General features: G+C 34.0%; 1 protein-coding gene across 7 annotated transcripts in view; it reads right to left on the reverse strand.

Moving 5' to 3' along the window:
• FAM126A (family with sequence similarity 126 member A) overlaps positions 1-16029 on the reverse strand; it is a 128350-nt gene that overhangs the window by 55426 nt on the left and 56895 nt on the right. For all 7 annotated transcript variants that reach the window (XM_013051669.2, XM_004743351.3, XM_004743349.3 and 4 more), the window contains 4 exons: positions 10228-10407; positions 9373-9453; positions 8661-8776; positions 8199-8294 (listed from right to left, as the gene is read on the reverse strand). In XM_013051669.2, the coding sequence (XP_012907123.1) occupies positions 8199-8294; positions 8661-8776; positions 9373-9453; positions 10228-10407 (473 nt within the window). The remainder of the gene's footprint in view (positions 1-8198; positions 8295-8660; positions 8777-9372; positions 9454-10227; positions 10408-16029) is intronic.

Here is a 16029-nt window from a genome sequence, read left to right on the forward strand (position 1 = left end):
AAGACTGTTTAAATGGCACCGGGAGAAAAACTGTACAAAGTAAGGCATGAAACCCGCTCCCATTTTGTAATAAACAAATAGGTGAATGCTGTTTGTCACTACAAAAACATCATATACAAAGTCATAGAGTGAGATTATAGACTTATTTTCTTCTTTATATATATTTTCTAAATTTTCTATGACCAACATGCACTGCTTTTAAATAATAAGTTTTTAATTTTAATAAAACTGGGAAAGAGCTGTTTTCTCATAATGTCTTGTGGTTGATATAATAAACCTTCACTTAACATATTATTAGTCAATAGACTGAATCTAAGCCTTCATTTAAACATTCTCAAGCATACCACAGACCATTTCAAAAACAGGCCCTCGAGAATATCATTAATTCAAAGTAACTTTGAAGTAAAAATAAAAATTTGATATTGAGGAGATCTTAGAACTCTTTTGAATCAAGAGTTAAAAGGAGGGGTGCCTGGATGGTTCAGTTGGTTAAGCCTCTGCCTTCAGTTCAGGTCATGATCTCAGGGTCCTGGGATGAAAACCCTCATAGGGCTCTCTGCTCAGCATGGAGCCTGCTTCCTCCTCCCTCTCTGCCTACTTGTGACCTCTCTCTTTCTGTCAAATAAATAAAATCTTAAAAAAAGAAAAAAGAGAGAGAGAGAGAGCAAAAAGGAGCAGGGATATTTATGGATTAAATATTTGTGTTTTCCCCCAAGTTCATATACTAAAGCCCTAATACTTCAGTGTGATGGTATTTGGTGGTGGCCCACTATGTTTAAATGAGGTCACAAGGATGGGAGTCTCCATGGTGGGTTTAGTGCCCTTAGTCAAAGAGGAAGAGAGACCAGAACTCACTCTCTGCCATGTGAATGACACAGTGAGGAGGGCAGTTTCCTGTAAGCCAGGAAGAGGGCCTTCACCAGGAACCAGATATGCTGGTCACCTAATCTTAGACTGCTCAGCAAAAAGTGTGAGATATAAACATCTACTGTTTAAGCTACCTAGCCTACGGTAATGTGTTATAGCAGCCTGAGATGCCTAAAATAAAAACTGGAAAAAAATTAACTATATATGAAATAAAACCAACTTGAATTTTGTTTGTTCCCAAACTAGCCTAGAAACTCCTCTATTATCTAAAAAAGGAAACTCAGAAAAATTTCATTTTCTTACACCCTGTATACCTTTATGATAGGGATGATGGTCAATAACAGAGAACCGATATATAAAAGATAGGATTTTTTCAATTAATTCATTTATTCATTCAATAAATATTTTTAGAGATTTATAATGTGTCAGACACTAGGAATACAGATGAAAGATGTAGTTACCTCAGGGATGCACAATCTAGTCATGGAGACGGCAGAGTAAACAAATACCTACAATGAATAAGTTACAGAGGTAGCAAAAGGAAACAGTGGCAAACTCTAGTGGAAGAAGTAGAGGGTCAGAGAAGGCTTCCTGGTGAAAATACAGGAGTGGGCAAAAACAGTGAAGTTTTCTAATAAAACAGCATGACACCAAATAGACTGAGACAATAATGGTAGGATAGAATGCTCAGACACTAGAAAATAACAGGGGTCAGTTTATGGCATATCTTATAATTTGAGAGGTTTCATCGTGCAGGCAATGGAAAGCAACTGAAAGTTTTTGTTTTGTTGTTTTAACAAGGGAATGACATGATCAGATTGGTCTTTTAATAATATCACTCAGGCTACATCAGAACAGGGCACTGCAACTGGAGAGCAGACTGTCAAAATATCCCATGAGTGAGATGAAGGTGACCTGAACTAAACAAGTAATTGTGGGGAGAAGGAGAAACTCCCACCTAGGAAGTATAATCTTGGGGTGATACTGAAGAAACAAGAGGAGTGTAACATTATTACCACATTTAGTTTGGATAGCTGGTTGGATGACAGTGGTATTAAATGAACTTGGACAAATAAGACACACTGTTTTAGAAGATGCTAAGTTTCTGATATGCTGATTTGTAGATACATGGTATAGATGTTACTTTTTCCTGTCACCAGCGTCTTCTATTAATAGCACCTCTATCCCTCTTACCTTTAGGAACTGGTCTTCCTCTATGTCATCAAGTATAATCATGTGATTGTGGTAAAAATTACCTGTGACAAGAGGTCAATACCCTAACATCTATTTTTTTCCCTTCTTCCACTTAATAACATATGTAAGGTACCCTCTCCTTCACTCTCCCCAACCAATTTTAACGAGAACAATGGCCACCTATTAGAGATCACATTTTCTGGCCTTCCTTCCATCTAAGGGTGACAATATAACTAGTTCTGGACAACAGTTTGCTAGCTGAAATGGTGCAACTTCCAGGTTGCTCCCTTAAAAAACAGTTTCATGCCTCCCACTCTCTCTTTCCTCCTGTTTGCAGGATATGGAAGGTAGATTAAAAAATAGTGATCCATCACCATACAGAGAAGAGGAACATCCTAGGGAATGGCAGAATCTCAATCAAGAAGGAGCCTGAATACCTTAGACACAGAGCCGATCTACCCCCAGACCATCTACCAGCTTGGACTTTTATGTGAAAGAGAAAGAAATATCATTTAAGTTATCATTATTTATCTTTAACTGCCAAACCAATATTTAAGCACTCTTTCAATAACACTAACAAACATGACCACAGATGGGTTTGTAGAGGCCTCCGGCTGGCAACAGCAAAGTGTTTTTGCTGCCTGGTTTTTCACAGAAAAACTGGGAAAGGGTTCTTTCTTCTGAGTTCGTTGGAAGTACACAATGTTATAGTATTCTCAATGGCAGAAGAAACAAGGAACTTTGTGGCATCTCTTGGCTATGAAAGCACCTCCTAATACCATCCTAATACCATCACATTAGGCATTAACATTTCAACATATGAATTTTGGGGGAACACAAACAAACCACAGCAGTTAGTTTTTCGTAACTACTAAAACTTTACACATTTGTGGCAACTGACTGCAGGAATTTTGCATTTATCAATGTAAGACTTTTAAAAAGCAAAAACAGGGGCACCTGGTGGCTCAATGGGTTAAGCCTCTACCTTCGGCCACTCAGGTCATATCAGGGTCCTGGGATTGAGCCCCACATCGGGCTCTCTGCTCAGTAAGGAGGCTGCTTCCCCCTACCCCTCTGCCTGCCTCTCTGCCTACTTGTGCTCTGTCAAAAAAATAAATAAAATCTTTTTTTAAAAAGCAAAAACAGAACTATTTCCTTTCATCTTTTTTTTAATTTCCTTTAATCTTAATTGTACTTAATGGATCATAAATCTGAAATGGAAGGGATCATCTATTTTTCATTCATTCAACAAATAGTTACTAGGTTTCTACCATACGCCAGGCACTTCTCCGAACTCTGAATAAAACATCAAAGTTCCTGACCTCATGAAGTTCCAGCAGTTGACAGACTAGATACCAAATGAACCAACCAGGTAATTATAGTGTTATAAATGTTAAAAGAAAATAAACTGGGGTGAGAAGGTGTTACTTTAGAAAGATGATGGTCATGGAAGGCCTCTTCAAGTAAATGACCTTTGAGCTGAGACCCAAAATAATCTAGTCCTATCCAGCTGCATCATTAACTGATGAAAGTACCTCTTGACCCTCTTTTCTCCATTCCTTTTAATAATCAAGAATTCTCTGATTTACTCTTCAGTTCTCTGATCTATTTAAGGATATTCTTTTCTCAGAGATCCTTCATTGAATTTAAATAAAATGTAAAACAAAGTAAGAGTATCAATGCCCCATGAATGCCCAACTCCTCTGTTCATCAGAGGAATATCCTGAAGTTCTGAAGTTCTCTATTTTGCTTTACAAATTCAAAACACAGGGACCCAAATCTACCAAAGAGTAGCTGAGTGGTTTAACTCCTATTTCTGTATTAAATTTACCCTCTGGTCACATATAGATGTTTCCCAAACTCATAAACCACATTAAAATAAAAATCCTTTGTTGTGCTCTCTCTTTCTCTGACGAATAAATAAAATCTTTAAAATAAATAAAATAAAAAGAAACACATGAGTGGCTCAGTCAGTTAAGCAGCTGCCTTCAGCTCAGGTTATGATCCCAGGGTCCTGGGATTAAGCTCCACATGGGGTTCCTTGCTCAGCAGGGAGCCTGCTTCTCTCTCTGCCTCTGCCTGCCACCCTGCCTGCTTGTACTCTCTGACAAATAAATAAATAAAATCTTTTTTAAAATAATAAAATTAAATAAATAAAATAAAAATCCTTTGGAAGGCATATTTCGTAAATACATTTCTTGGAGAAGTTCTAAGTATCTATTTTTAAGTGATAAAAACTCTTGCCATGATTCTCATTCTCTGTTAAAAGACACTGTTCTCATTCCCAGCCTAAAAGTAAACTTTTGGGATTGTTGTCCAAATACTTTGAATTACAAGCCACAAAATAATCAGAAGGCACAATTCCAGTGAGGCTAACTGGAGAGAATATTGACTCATGAATATACCAGAACCTAAACCAGAAAAAAAAAAAAAATAGATTAACTATTACTAGATCATTAGACTGGGAAGTAAAAACTAACTGAAAAAAAGGGGGAAAATGTTGAGAAATATTTAAAATTTGGTCCAGTTCTACTTTCTATCCACCTGGGTAACAGACATAGATATGAAATAATCAGACATAGATATGAAATCCTCTTCTTTTTCTGCTCTGCTTTTTAAGTAGTAAGGAGAGGAGTTAAGGAGAAGTTCAGGTGAACAGAAAATGGGTAAGTAAGGAGAAAAAAAGAAAAATACAATAATTGCCTATACAGTAATGGGCACTTTTTGTTCTCGTGTTTCTGTTTTTTGAAACTAGGAGCTTAACAAATTCTGAATCTTCTGTCACTTTCCTCAAAAGAATACCACACATAAAAACTGTGCTCAAGTTGGAAGATAAAAGATTATTTTAATTGGGTTGTAAAGGATGGAGAAGATTTAGATAAGATTTAGATTTCATAAAAAAAAAAGTTTACAAATTAAAATAAGAAGAAATGAAAAGTCAACTATAGGTTTTTTCAACAAGGAATGATCTAATATAAGATATGCTCTAGAGGGTGCTTGGGTGGCTCAGTCAGTTAAGTGTCTGCCTCCCAGTTGGGTCACAATCTCAGAGTCCTGAGATAGAGCCCTGTGTCAGGCTCCCTGCTGAGTGGGATGTCTGCTTCTTTCTCTCCCATTCCCCCTGCTTGTGTCCCCTGTGTCATTGTCTCTCCCTCTGTTAAATAAATAAATAAAATTTTTAAAAAAAGACAATGCTACAGAACTCTTGGTAGTAGTAGCAAACAGACAAGAAAAAAAAATACTATGCATCTATTGTGAGTATGTGTGTTCATTATTAGTGTACAATATATAATAGCTGTCACTTATTGGACGGTGACAAGGTAGCATACGCTGTGTTAAGTATATACACATAAATATATTATATGTAATATAAATATATAGCTTTATCAGTCAGAAGAATTAATCCCCAAATTGCACAAAGAGTATCCTTAATGGACAAGATTATAAGAAATCTGTTTAGGTGGTCAGGAAGGCAGACTTAGTAGTGAGGAGAGGGGTGGGTTTCACTATAGATACACAGGAACAAATACACTGATCAATAATCCATAGTAGTACATATCTAAGTCCGTCAATTAGAAGACTCACCAGATAAACAAAATCAAGAGACTCCCTTAGAAAATGGGAAAGAATTTAACTTACTAGCTCAGTACAGTTTAATCTTTAAAATTTATATTTCACACCAAAAGGCAAGATAAGCCACCCATTAAACAGAGAAATCAACACTAAAAAAAGAAAATTATTTCCCACAGTTTAGAGGACTTCAGTATACACTAGCAAAGTTTATTTGAAGTACTGGTAGTTATATTCCTTTTAGGAGGGCTGTAAATAATGTTTAGTACTAGCAAATTAAAAACTTATTGACTAAAACTCATTCGGTCTAATCCTTGCTTCTCTTTAACTCTCTTCTTTGAGTGGTTCATACATGCTGTACAGGAGGAAAACAGCTACCAAGCCGGCCATAAGTCTGATTCAGAGAAGCAAAGCTTAGAGCAACCAGATTTTTGTTGAGTAGAATGGATTTGTATGTATGGGCAGAGGGCAGGAAGTGTCCAAGACTGTTTTAATTACTTCCACAATTCATTACAATCTTTAACAAAGTTAAAGAAAGAATGGGATACATTTGTCACTGAATCCAGCTCAAATATTCTATGAAATTTTTCTGGTTGTATTTATGTATCCTTTCCCCTAGACGACCCAGTCAATCATTTTGGCATAGACATCATCAACAACTAAATCCAGCAGCAAACTAAAACAACTGCCACGTGGCCAAAATGGATTAGCCATAAAACAGTGTGGTGACCTGATTCTGCAGAAAAACCTGCACTAGGACTAAAATCATCAGGAAGTTCTTGTTCTTTAACTAACATATCCAATTATAACTTACTTGTCATCACAATTCTATAATCAATTTTCTTTCCATAGATACGGACTAGGCTTTGCTTGATTAAATATAAGTGTTTTCTAATTCTTTTCTATTAGTCTTAAAAATGTACAAAATATCTTAATTAGAATACTTGATAAATGACTAAGGAAATCAGAAATTAAGAGAAATGAATAAGTAGATTTTAAGCCACTGAGAATTTAAAAAAGCAAACTAAAAAGATAGGAATGACAAATTTGTTAGAGTTCCTCTTCTATCATCTCCTGTGGTTTAAAAGTTAGAATTACTTAAATAGCTTAAGTCTTTTGAATTATTTAGATCCTTTTCCTCCCTCATTTTCTTACAGATGCTGAACATCAAAATTTCTTTTTTTCAATTTTTCCTTGGCATAGAATTAATCTAATGCCTCTACTAAAAAATTCCTTGGCCAAAATCTTATAGCTAGTTTTTAATCTGTATTTCTTTTGGTTTTAAAACCCCTGCCCCTTCAAAACCCTCAGATTGTTTTTCAGCGTCCACAGTCTCTCATGGTTCATTTCCCCCTCCAATTTCCCTCAACTCCCTTCTCTCCATCTCCCTATGTCCTCCATGTTATTTCTTATGCTCCACAAATAACTGAAACCATATAAAAATTGGTTCTCTCTGCTTGACTTATTTCACTCAGCATAATCTCTTTCAGTCCCGTCATGTTGATACAAAAGTTGGGTATTCATCCTTTCTGGTGGAGGCATAATACTCCATAGTGTATATGGACCACATCTTCCTTATCCATTCGTCTGTTGAAGGGCAGTTTGGTTCTTTCCACAGTTTGGCAACCATGGCCATTGCTGCTATAAACATTGGGGTACAGATGGCCCTTTTTCTCATTATATCTGTATCTTTGGGGTAAATACCAAGTAGTGCAATTGCAGTTGATTTGATTTTAAGTATTGCTCTAGATACCCTCCCTCTTATTAACTTTCTAAAGTTGCATCTTCTAAATGAGTTCCCCAAATCTAAATTATTCGAGAAGCCTCTTAATTCCACTTCCCCTTATTTACTTGTATTACTAAAGGCATTTTCTCTGTCTTCTGTTTTGTTTTCTTTTTTTCAAACATAATATATTCATCATAGAAAATTTAAAGAATGACAAAAAAATCACATAGGAAAAAAATTAAAATAAACCATAATTCCACCAAGTAGACATAAGTATTATTAATATTGTCAATGCTGGAATCATTCCATATATACTATCACTAAATAGTAGATATTTAATTTAAATATAAATTTAATTTAATTTAAATCACAATTTTTAAATGTTCACATAGCATACCTAAGGACTACTGTAATTTATTTAATCAACCTCTTGGTTCATTTTTTTTCTTAACAAGGAGAATTTAAAAACAGTATCTCTTACTTGTTTCTTGGTACCAAATTAGAGCACAATAAAAATAAATAAAAACAAAGTAACAAAACAGAAACAAACCACATGCCAAAAATCAAAAGGTTTTAACAGTTCCATCTTTTTAATTATGCAGTATGATTCTTTTCTGATTAAATATTCCACTGAAATGTAATTCAGTTTTACCCTCTTCATTATGTTTTTTGGAACTGCCATTTATTGGGAGCTTTCTAAATGCTAGGTAGGCTGAGTTTCACATTAACTTCTTGAATGCTTTAAATGATTAAACAAAATAAAAATAATTTAGATATGTAACAAATTCACAATCTTAGATTCATATATTTCAATATTAAAAACATTAGAATTTTTATTTACCTTGAACAAATTTGACACAATGATTGAAGAGAAACACTGGGCATGTAGGTTAAGGCAGCGTTGTAACACAACAAAAGGAATGTTAACACTTCAAACCTAAAAACAAACCAAAAGAATATTTACAAATCTTTAGAATTCTAAGAAGTCAACCATAATTAGGCAGGCATTATGGAAAGATATTATGTTAGAGAACAGACCCATACAATATAACCATATCAATAACAATACAAAACTGAAAAGACAAGACTTCTCAAGTCACAGTCACGTGCAAATTATCTTAAAAATTCAATGCTCCAGATGACATCTGAACCAAAGTATAAAGTAACAAATCACACAAATATGTTTTTCTCTTGTATAAAATGACCAAGTAAAGTGTACATATAGCTCATAAACATTATTTATAAATATGCTGAAATAGTTCTTAAAAAAATCAGTGTGGTAGGTTATGTCTCCACAGTATACCTATTCTGTGCTGTCAGCATCTCCCTTTGGGGGTGAGGTCCACTGTACACAACTTTTGACAAACCATGCTGGGATAATGCACTCTCAGTCAGAGCCATGGACCCAATGCTGGAAGGCTAGAGACATTTGAATAAAGAAGAAAAAGCCATTCTATTGAAAATGTGATAATAAGATTTTATAACCACTAAGAACGATTGCTATGAACATCATATATCTTAAAAATATTCCAACTGCTCAAAGTTTTAACAATTAATTAAAAACCAAAGCACAAATAAAAATAAAATTAGTTTAACTTAAAAAATTCTACACCAATACTGGGCCATGTATGGAACTGTTGAATCACTATTTTGTACAGACATAATGCTGTATGTAAAGTATACTGGAATTAAAATAAGAACTTAAAAAAGTACTACCCCAGAAATACATAATTGCCACATACAAAAATATTAGATTAGTTTTATCCATCAAAAGGAGAGAAAAATATTTCAAAATGAGTATTTTCAGTAGATCTCTTAAACAATCAGATTTTAAAGTTTTATAATTCTGATTTCTCATTTCACTTTAGGAATAGTAAATACCTTGTCTGGTGTTTTATACTTTTTAAGGTAGTAATAAATTAATCAATTTTGGGGGGCCTCAATAACCAGACCCTAATTTATAGCAATTTCAAATCTTAGAACCAAAAAATTTACCTTGATAAAATGTCACTTACTTCATGATATACAGATGGTTTGGATAAAGATGGAATCGTAAAACTCAGTACTTTGCTATGTCCCTGTTTGTCAACTATTTCCTATAAAAGTGGAAAAAAATCTTAAAATATTTATTTCTTATACAAAAGTTTAAAAACTAATTATAAGCTTTTAGTCTTAAAAAAAGACCTGAAATGAAAGCAATTTTAAGGCCAACTAAAATCATAAACTATGATAATCAGTTATCAAATATTTATAAACACCAGGAGTTAACCTTCATAACATAGGATAGCTGAAATAGAGATGCGTAATGTCTTAATAATCACTGGTTATCCTTATGTAAAAAGTTACATTTTCTAAATCAATTAACATAGTTATGAAATATGTCAAGAAAAGGCCCTTAAATTTCTTTTCCTTTTTAAAAAGTAGAAACCCTAAATATCTAGAATGAAAACTATCTGTTAAATCAATGGTATGTAAATCCAGAAACAGTCCAGATTTTATGAAATTATTAGAGGTACATATTAGACTAGATCTCTTCTCCTAAGCTTTCTGTGAAGGCCACTAAAAGACAATTTATAAACAATAAATTTTAAAATTTTAAAAATTTAAAATTCAACATTGATATTTTTAGATCTATCTATAAAAGAACTGAAATGGTCTGATTTTCAGCCTTCAATCAATCCAAAAAGGTATAGTCACATAATTAATTATATGTATGCCTGTATGCCCTTCAACCTCCATTTGAAAAACAAATATTAGCTTGACTACAATGAAAAGTAGTTAATATTATGTATTCACTTTTGCTGAAAAGGTTATATATTTGCTTTTGACAAACATTTGTTAAATACAAACAAATTACATTAAATACAAACCAAATTGTAAACCCCTAGAAGAAGAGCTTCAATACATCCACTGCTATGCACATTTCTGCTGGCTGAGACAGCAAGGTAGCACCAAATCAATTCTGGAAGAAACTGCAGTGTAAATCGAAGCAACTGCTCTTCTCCACTGCGATAGAATTCAAAGAGCTGGTGACAGACAGGTTCTAGCAACTGGAAAAAAGATGAAGTGTTAATTCAAGGATTAGACTGTATTTGAATGACAATGACACAGGAAATAAAAATGGCTTTCCCTGATTGGTAATTACTGAAATATATAAATGTTTTCTTTTTTTTGAAAGCAAAACTATTCACTGCTAAGTTATTTAGCAAACTTTTGAAGGTTTACTTCTAGTGGAAGGCCAAACAGTTCAAAATAAATGCATTTGGAAGCACCTGTAAACTTTAAAATAATCTATAACTCTAAAGTGGTATTGTTATTCATACCAGCTTTTTAACTTATTAAAATAGTTAGGTTGTAAGAAGTTTCTTCCCTAATAATCCTAATTTATTTTTCTGATAAAACATGCCAGTATATACATGATTACATACAGGGTTGGAGAAATTGAAATGGGAATCATCATATTACCCTCCTGAGCTTATAATTAGGCAGCACCCCACAGCAATGTGTGTGGAATAGCTGAATAATTACAGCACCCTAGATCTAGATCTCTATTGAAATCATGATTCATTGTCCCTGGATAATCTAAACATTGCTATCATTTTATCTGACACAATCTGGAGTTATCTATAACTTTTTCCTCTCCCACCACATGCCAGCATTACCCAGTTAATAGAGGTAACTATATCATAGACACTTTTTTAAAAACAGAAAGTTAACATAAGATACTCTTATATGTAAGGATTACTTTAAAGCATTTACAATAATCACACACAAGTCATAAATATATGAAGAGATTCACGGGGTACTGATTTTTCAGAAATTTTTCAGGCTGTTTTATTTTCATATAGTTGAATGAACTAGAGTTCATTCACTTCACTAACTTAGGCAATAGATTTAAGTTAATTTACTAAACAAAATCTCTACTTCCAGTAATTGTAATGAACAGAAACTAAGATATGGTAGATGTTCTGATTTCAAATATGCTAAATATGTAAAATATACTGGGTATAATTAAAGTCAGTATTATATATACAAGGTATAGTGGAAATTACACTGCAATAAACATTGTCTAATTAATTTTTCCTATAGAAAAATTATCTAACTACTGACAGTTAAGGCATATTTTTTTCATTCCCAAAATGGTTGTCAGAGGGCATGGCAAGGGTAACAGGAAACTGGACAGCTAGAGGCAAAGTAACCCCATTCATAGATAACAAGAGATGTTTTTAAAGTAGGAATTTGAAATAACTAGGTTGGGGGTAGTAGGAAAAAAGAAAAACTGGCAGGGAAATGTTTGGCTTTCAGAGTAGAGTCTTTAAAATTTCTTTGAGGACCAATGTCAGCAATCTTGTATTGTTGTATAACAGCCCTCATCCTTAAATACCTGGGAAATCTTTGGTTAAAGCAATTTATGTAACCAAACAAAATTTGCAAAATTATGAAATCTTATGTTGAAAATTGATTCAATAGTCTGCATGAAACACAATCAACTTTAATCAAAACACCCTCAAAATATCTTACAGCCAATTTAAAATTGAAAATTAAAAGAGTTTTTGCTTTATGAAAGCAGGACCAAATGAAGACAGCTTCAAAGGGGTGGAGAAAACACCGTTAAAATGAGGTTAGATGAAATTATGCATGTCAAACCAAGAGAGAGATATACCAATATCTGTGCAGTGTTTTACAACTTGCAAAGTACTTTCAAAGGACTTGAACCTGTTCAATTCCCACACCACTGTAGGGTTGAATATCATTATCCATACTTTCTACACAAGGAAATTGAGACAAAGGCTATCTACTATGGCCAAAATTATGCAGCTCACAAATGTTAGAACTGGAGCTAACATTTTTTGACTCCATTACAAACATACCTGAAAAATATCAGAAAAGCATAGACAAATACATAAGATGAGAAATACAGCCAGTATTTGACATATCTAACTTAAATATATTTGAGACAAGCAATAGAACATTAGAACATGCTGTGTTAACTAGTGTTTGGTTTGACTTTTTGTATGTATTTTCTCATGGACGTATTATATTTGGTGGGTACATTTTACAGTATTATTAAGAGAGAATTGTATCTCGAGTATATTTTCAGTATTAAATGGGCTTTTTGTGGATCTAAGAAGAACCTAGTCATCATGTACTTTTTTCCCATTCTAAAATACATTCTGGACTCTAAAGCAAGTAGGTTATAAATAAACTTTTGTAAATCCATTTGTAAGTAAGAAGTCTGCATCCTAAGAGAGATTTCTAATGGTAATAGAAATGTGACATTAAAATGCCTTTGAATGATTAAAGCAGGGATAGAAGTTGAAAAAGAGTTTAGTTTGCATAAATTTACAAGAAAATCTCGCAAATTAATTTTTTTACTTTGAACTATTACTCAGGAGCATAGGTAGGAAAAAGATACAGAAAAGTTGGAAGGACACCACTGTTCAGGTGTCAGTACCCCCTGAATGATCTCTCCTTAGTTTGGGCTCCCTGTGCCTAGAGCACCAAAGAGATTTTATATGGCTCTTTCACAAAACAGCTGGTTTCATAACACAGTTGAGCTCTGCTAGCCTCTAATCATATGGCTGTCTTAAAGTTATAGTCAGTTAAAAGGACTAGTCAAGCAAACTGCATTGTACCCATAAACTGTCTATAATTTCTTGAACATACCACACATTTCCTATCTCAGGGTCTTTGCGTTTACTATTTCATCTCCTGGAAAACTCTTGCCCCTAATTTTGTGTTTCCCCCCTTGTTCATTCAGAGCTGATTCAACCAATAATACCTCCAGAATCTCAACATGTACTCTCCCTACTCCACTTTATTTTTCTTCATAGTTTTATCACTAACTAACACTGTATTGTTTATTTAGGTATTTGCTTAATGTCTACCTCACCTACCAGAATACAAGTTCTAATCCAAAAGATCAAGAATTTAGTGTATTTTGTTCACTGCTACATTTCTAAGGGATTTCTGGCATATTATATGGGTTCAATAAATACTTGCTAAATGAAATAAACTGAATAATGAAAAAGTACTCTTAATAAAATCCAAATAACAAATTTGCCAAACTTCAAATAACACCCAAACCATTACCCAAATTTCAAAAATGCCAAAAGACAATGGATGAGATCAACATTTTAAGAATATCTCCAAATTAAAATACAAAATAAAGAGGAAAAGGTGGGTTATGATATTGAGGTAAATTATACTGTTATACTTTAGAAACACTTCTAAGTATATTTTTAAAGATTGAGTTGTGATTTAAGAATACAGAATACACATTATCTTTACCACATGAATCAAGATAAAAACATACAACAAACTTAACATGTAAAACCTCCTAAACTAGCACTTCTAAAAGTGTGGTCCATGGACCAAAGACTATCCACAAATGTTACCAGTGCCCAGCAATGTAAATACAGAAATTGGAAGCATTTAGAAACTTGCAGCAACTTGATATTACAACATTCAAGTAGGTGATCAGCAGACTTACTGAACAGGATATAGTATAGATCAGTTAGGGGTTATCAAATTTGTGTGGTACTTCATATATGATGTGAGTTACATGTTCATCATGTACATTATGTACACATATTGGTCTGTAACAGACTGCAATTTTTTAAAAGGCTTCTTAAAAGTTCTTCACCACAAACACTTTGAGAAATACTGGTTTGAACCATGAGAGCTGTAATCACTCTGAACAAAAGAAATGCTATGAACCTAACTAGTCTATCAGAAATTTACCTTATAAACTATATCCAAAGTAGGCTGGTTAAAACACCATTCATCACAGAATAATTTTTAAGACTTTCAAAATACTAAACAGTAAATTAGAAACAAGATTTAACTTGTTTTTAAAAATAAAGAGCATATCTATACCTATTCTTTTTGGTGAAATAATTCTCAAACATGGAAAACTTTAAAATACCTTCTACCCAAATACTTTAAAATCTAACACCCTTCAAGAAAACAAGCTTCCTACACATACGATAGAAATTGGAAAGCTTTGGGGAGAAGGAAGGGAGAGGCAAAATATGATTGCTTTATTCAGTAATTCCAGGTAAAGTTTGGGGCTTGTCAATTTCATCCCCAATCTTTTCTTCAGCTTGCAAAAGTCATGATGTACTTTATAGCATAATCAGAAGCTGGGTTTTTCCAGAATCCTTTCCAAAGCTTTGAGAAGCTTTGAGAGCTTCATCCAAAAGGCACATAGATCTACACAGGACCGGACTAAGGGTATAAGTTATTTTACCAATGAATGATAACATTAGTGGTGTTAGAGCTGCCATGTGATCTACCAAACTAAGGTACCAAAAAACAAAAAAACAAAAAAACCAACCAAACAAACAAACAAAAACTACATACCTCATATCCCTCCCCTCTACTCCACTTCTTTCCATTCTCAACAGCTCCCTCCCGGGCTATTGTCCCAGCATCTGCTGCTTTCAATTTTCTATTCTCCAATCTATCCTCCACATAGCCAACTTCCTGAAACAATAATCTGACCAACTCATGCCTTCAGTGCAAAAAAAGTCTAAACTGCTTATGAAGGAATTCAAGACTCACCATGGTTACAGCCTAAACTAATCCTTCCAGCTTCAGTACCAGTCTTACTCTCTTGTTATCTATTGCATTATCCTATTCGCTTTTTTTCTAAGTACCATGCCATTTACTTTCCACAGTATTTCCAACCCTTTTCTATTTCTACTGTGAATGATGGGGTTTGTAAGCACCAGAATCTGGAGTATCGATCATTTTATCACCTTCAAACTATATTTTCTTTCTAAAAAAAAAAGAAAAGAAGATGGGGGTAAGAGAAAAGAAGGACAGAGAAACACCAGCTGGGCCAAACTGCTTGCCATTCCTTAAATATTTTTGCATTTTCTCAGGCCTCCATACACTAACCCAACAGTTTGGAATGTCCTCTCACCTTGCATACTTGGAATTGTGCATATCCATCTAGGCATTGCCTTGATGTATGTATTTACTTATTTTCTCTCCCTTTCTTCTTTCAGGATAAAGACCATGTGTTACTTATCTTTGACTTTCTATTGCCTAGCATTGAAGCTGGCTCATAATGAGCAAACAAATATTTGTTGAATCAATCAATACATATAATGGCCCTGACTTTCTAGGCTACTTCTAACAAGATGGATAGATAAACAGACACACAAGAAGATAAAGGAAGAGAAGGAACATGTTCAGAGATGGATTTAGAATATGGTAATAATTCTATTTCTTGGCCTAGGAGACGGTACAGTGAAGTTCATTTTATTATAGTTCTTTTTTGTTTACTCTACTATTTTTTTAAATCTATTTTTTATTTTCAGCATAACAGTATTCATTATTTTTGCACCACACCCAGTGCTCCATGCAATCCGTGCCCTCTATAATACCCACCACCTGGTACCCCGACCTCCCACCCCCCGCCCCTTCAAAACCCTCAGATTGTTTTTCAGAGTCCGTAGTCTCTCATGGTTCACCTCCCCTTCCAGTTTCCCCCAACTCCCTTCTCCTCTCTATCTCCCCATGTCCTCCATGCTATTTGTTATGCTCCACAAATAAGTGAAACCATACTACTCTACTATTTTTTGAACATATAGTATTCTACTCTTAACCCCCCCACCACGCCATTTCTCAAATGTAATCAGATAAACAATCCATAATATATA

The sequence above is a fragment of the Mustela putorius genome, unplaced genomic scaffold (assembly GCF_011764305.1).
Source record: "Mustela putorius furo isolate JIRA1106 unplaced genomic scaffold, ASM1176430v1.1 tig00003845_pilon_pilon_pilon, whole genome shotgun sequence".
Classification (NCBI taxonomy): Eukaryota; Metazoa; Chordata; class Mammalia; order Carnivora; family Mustelidae; genus Mustela; species Mustela putorius.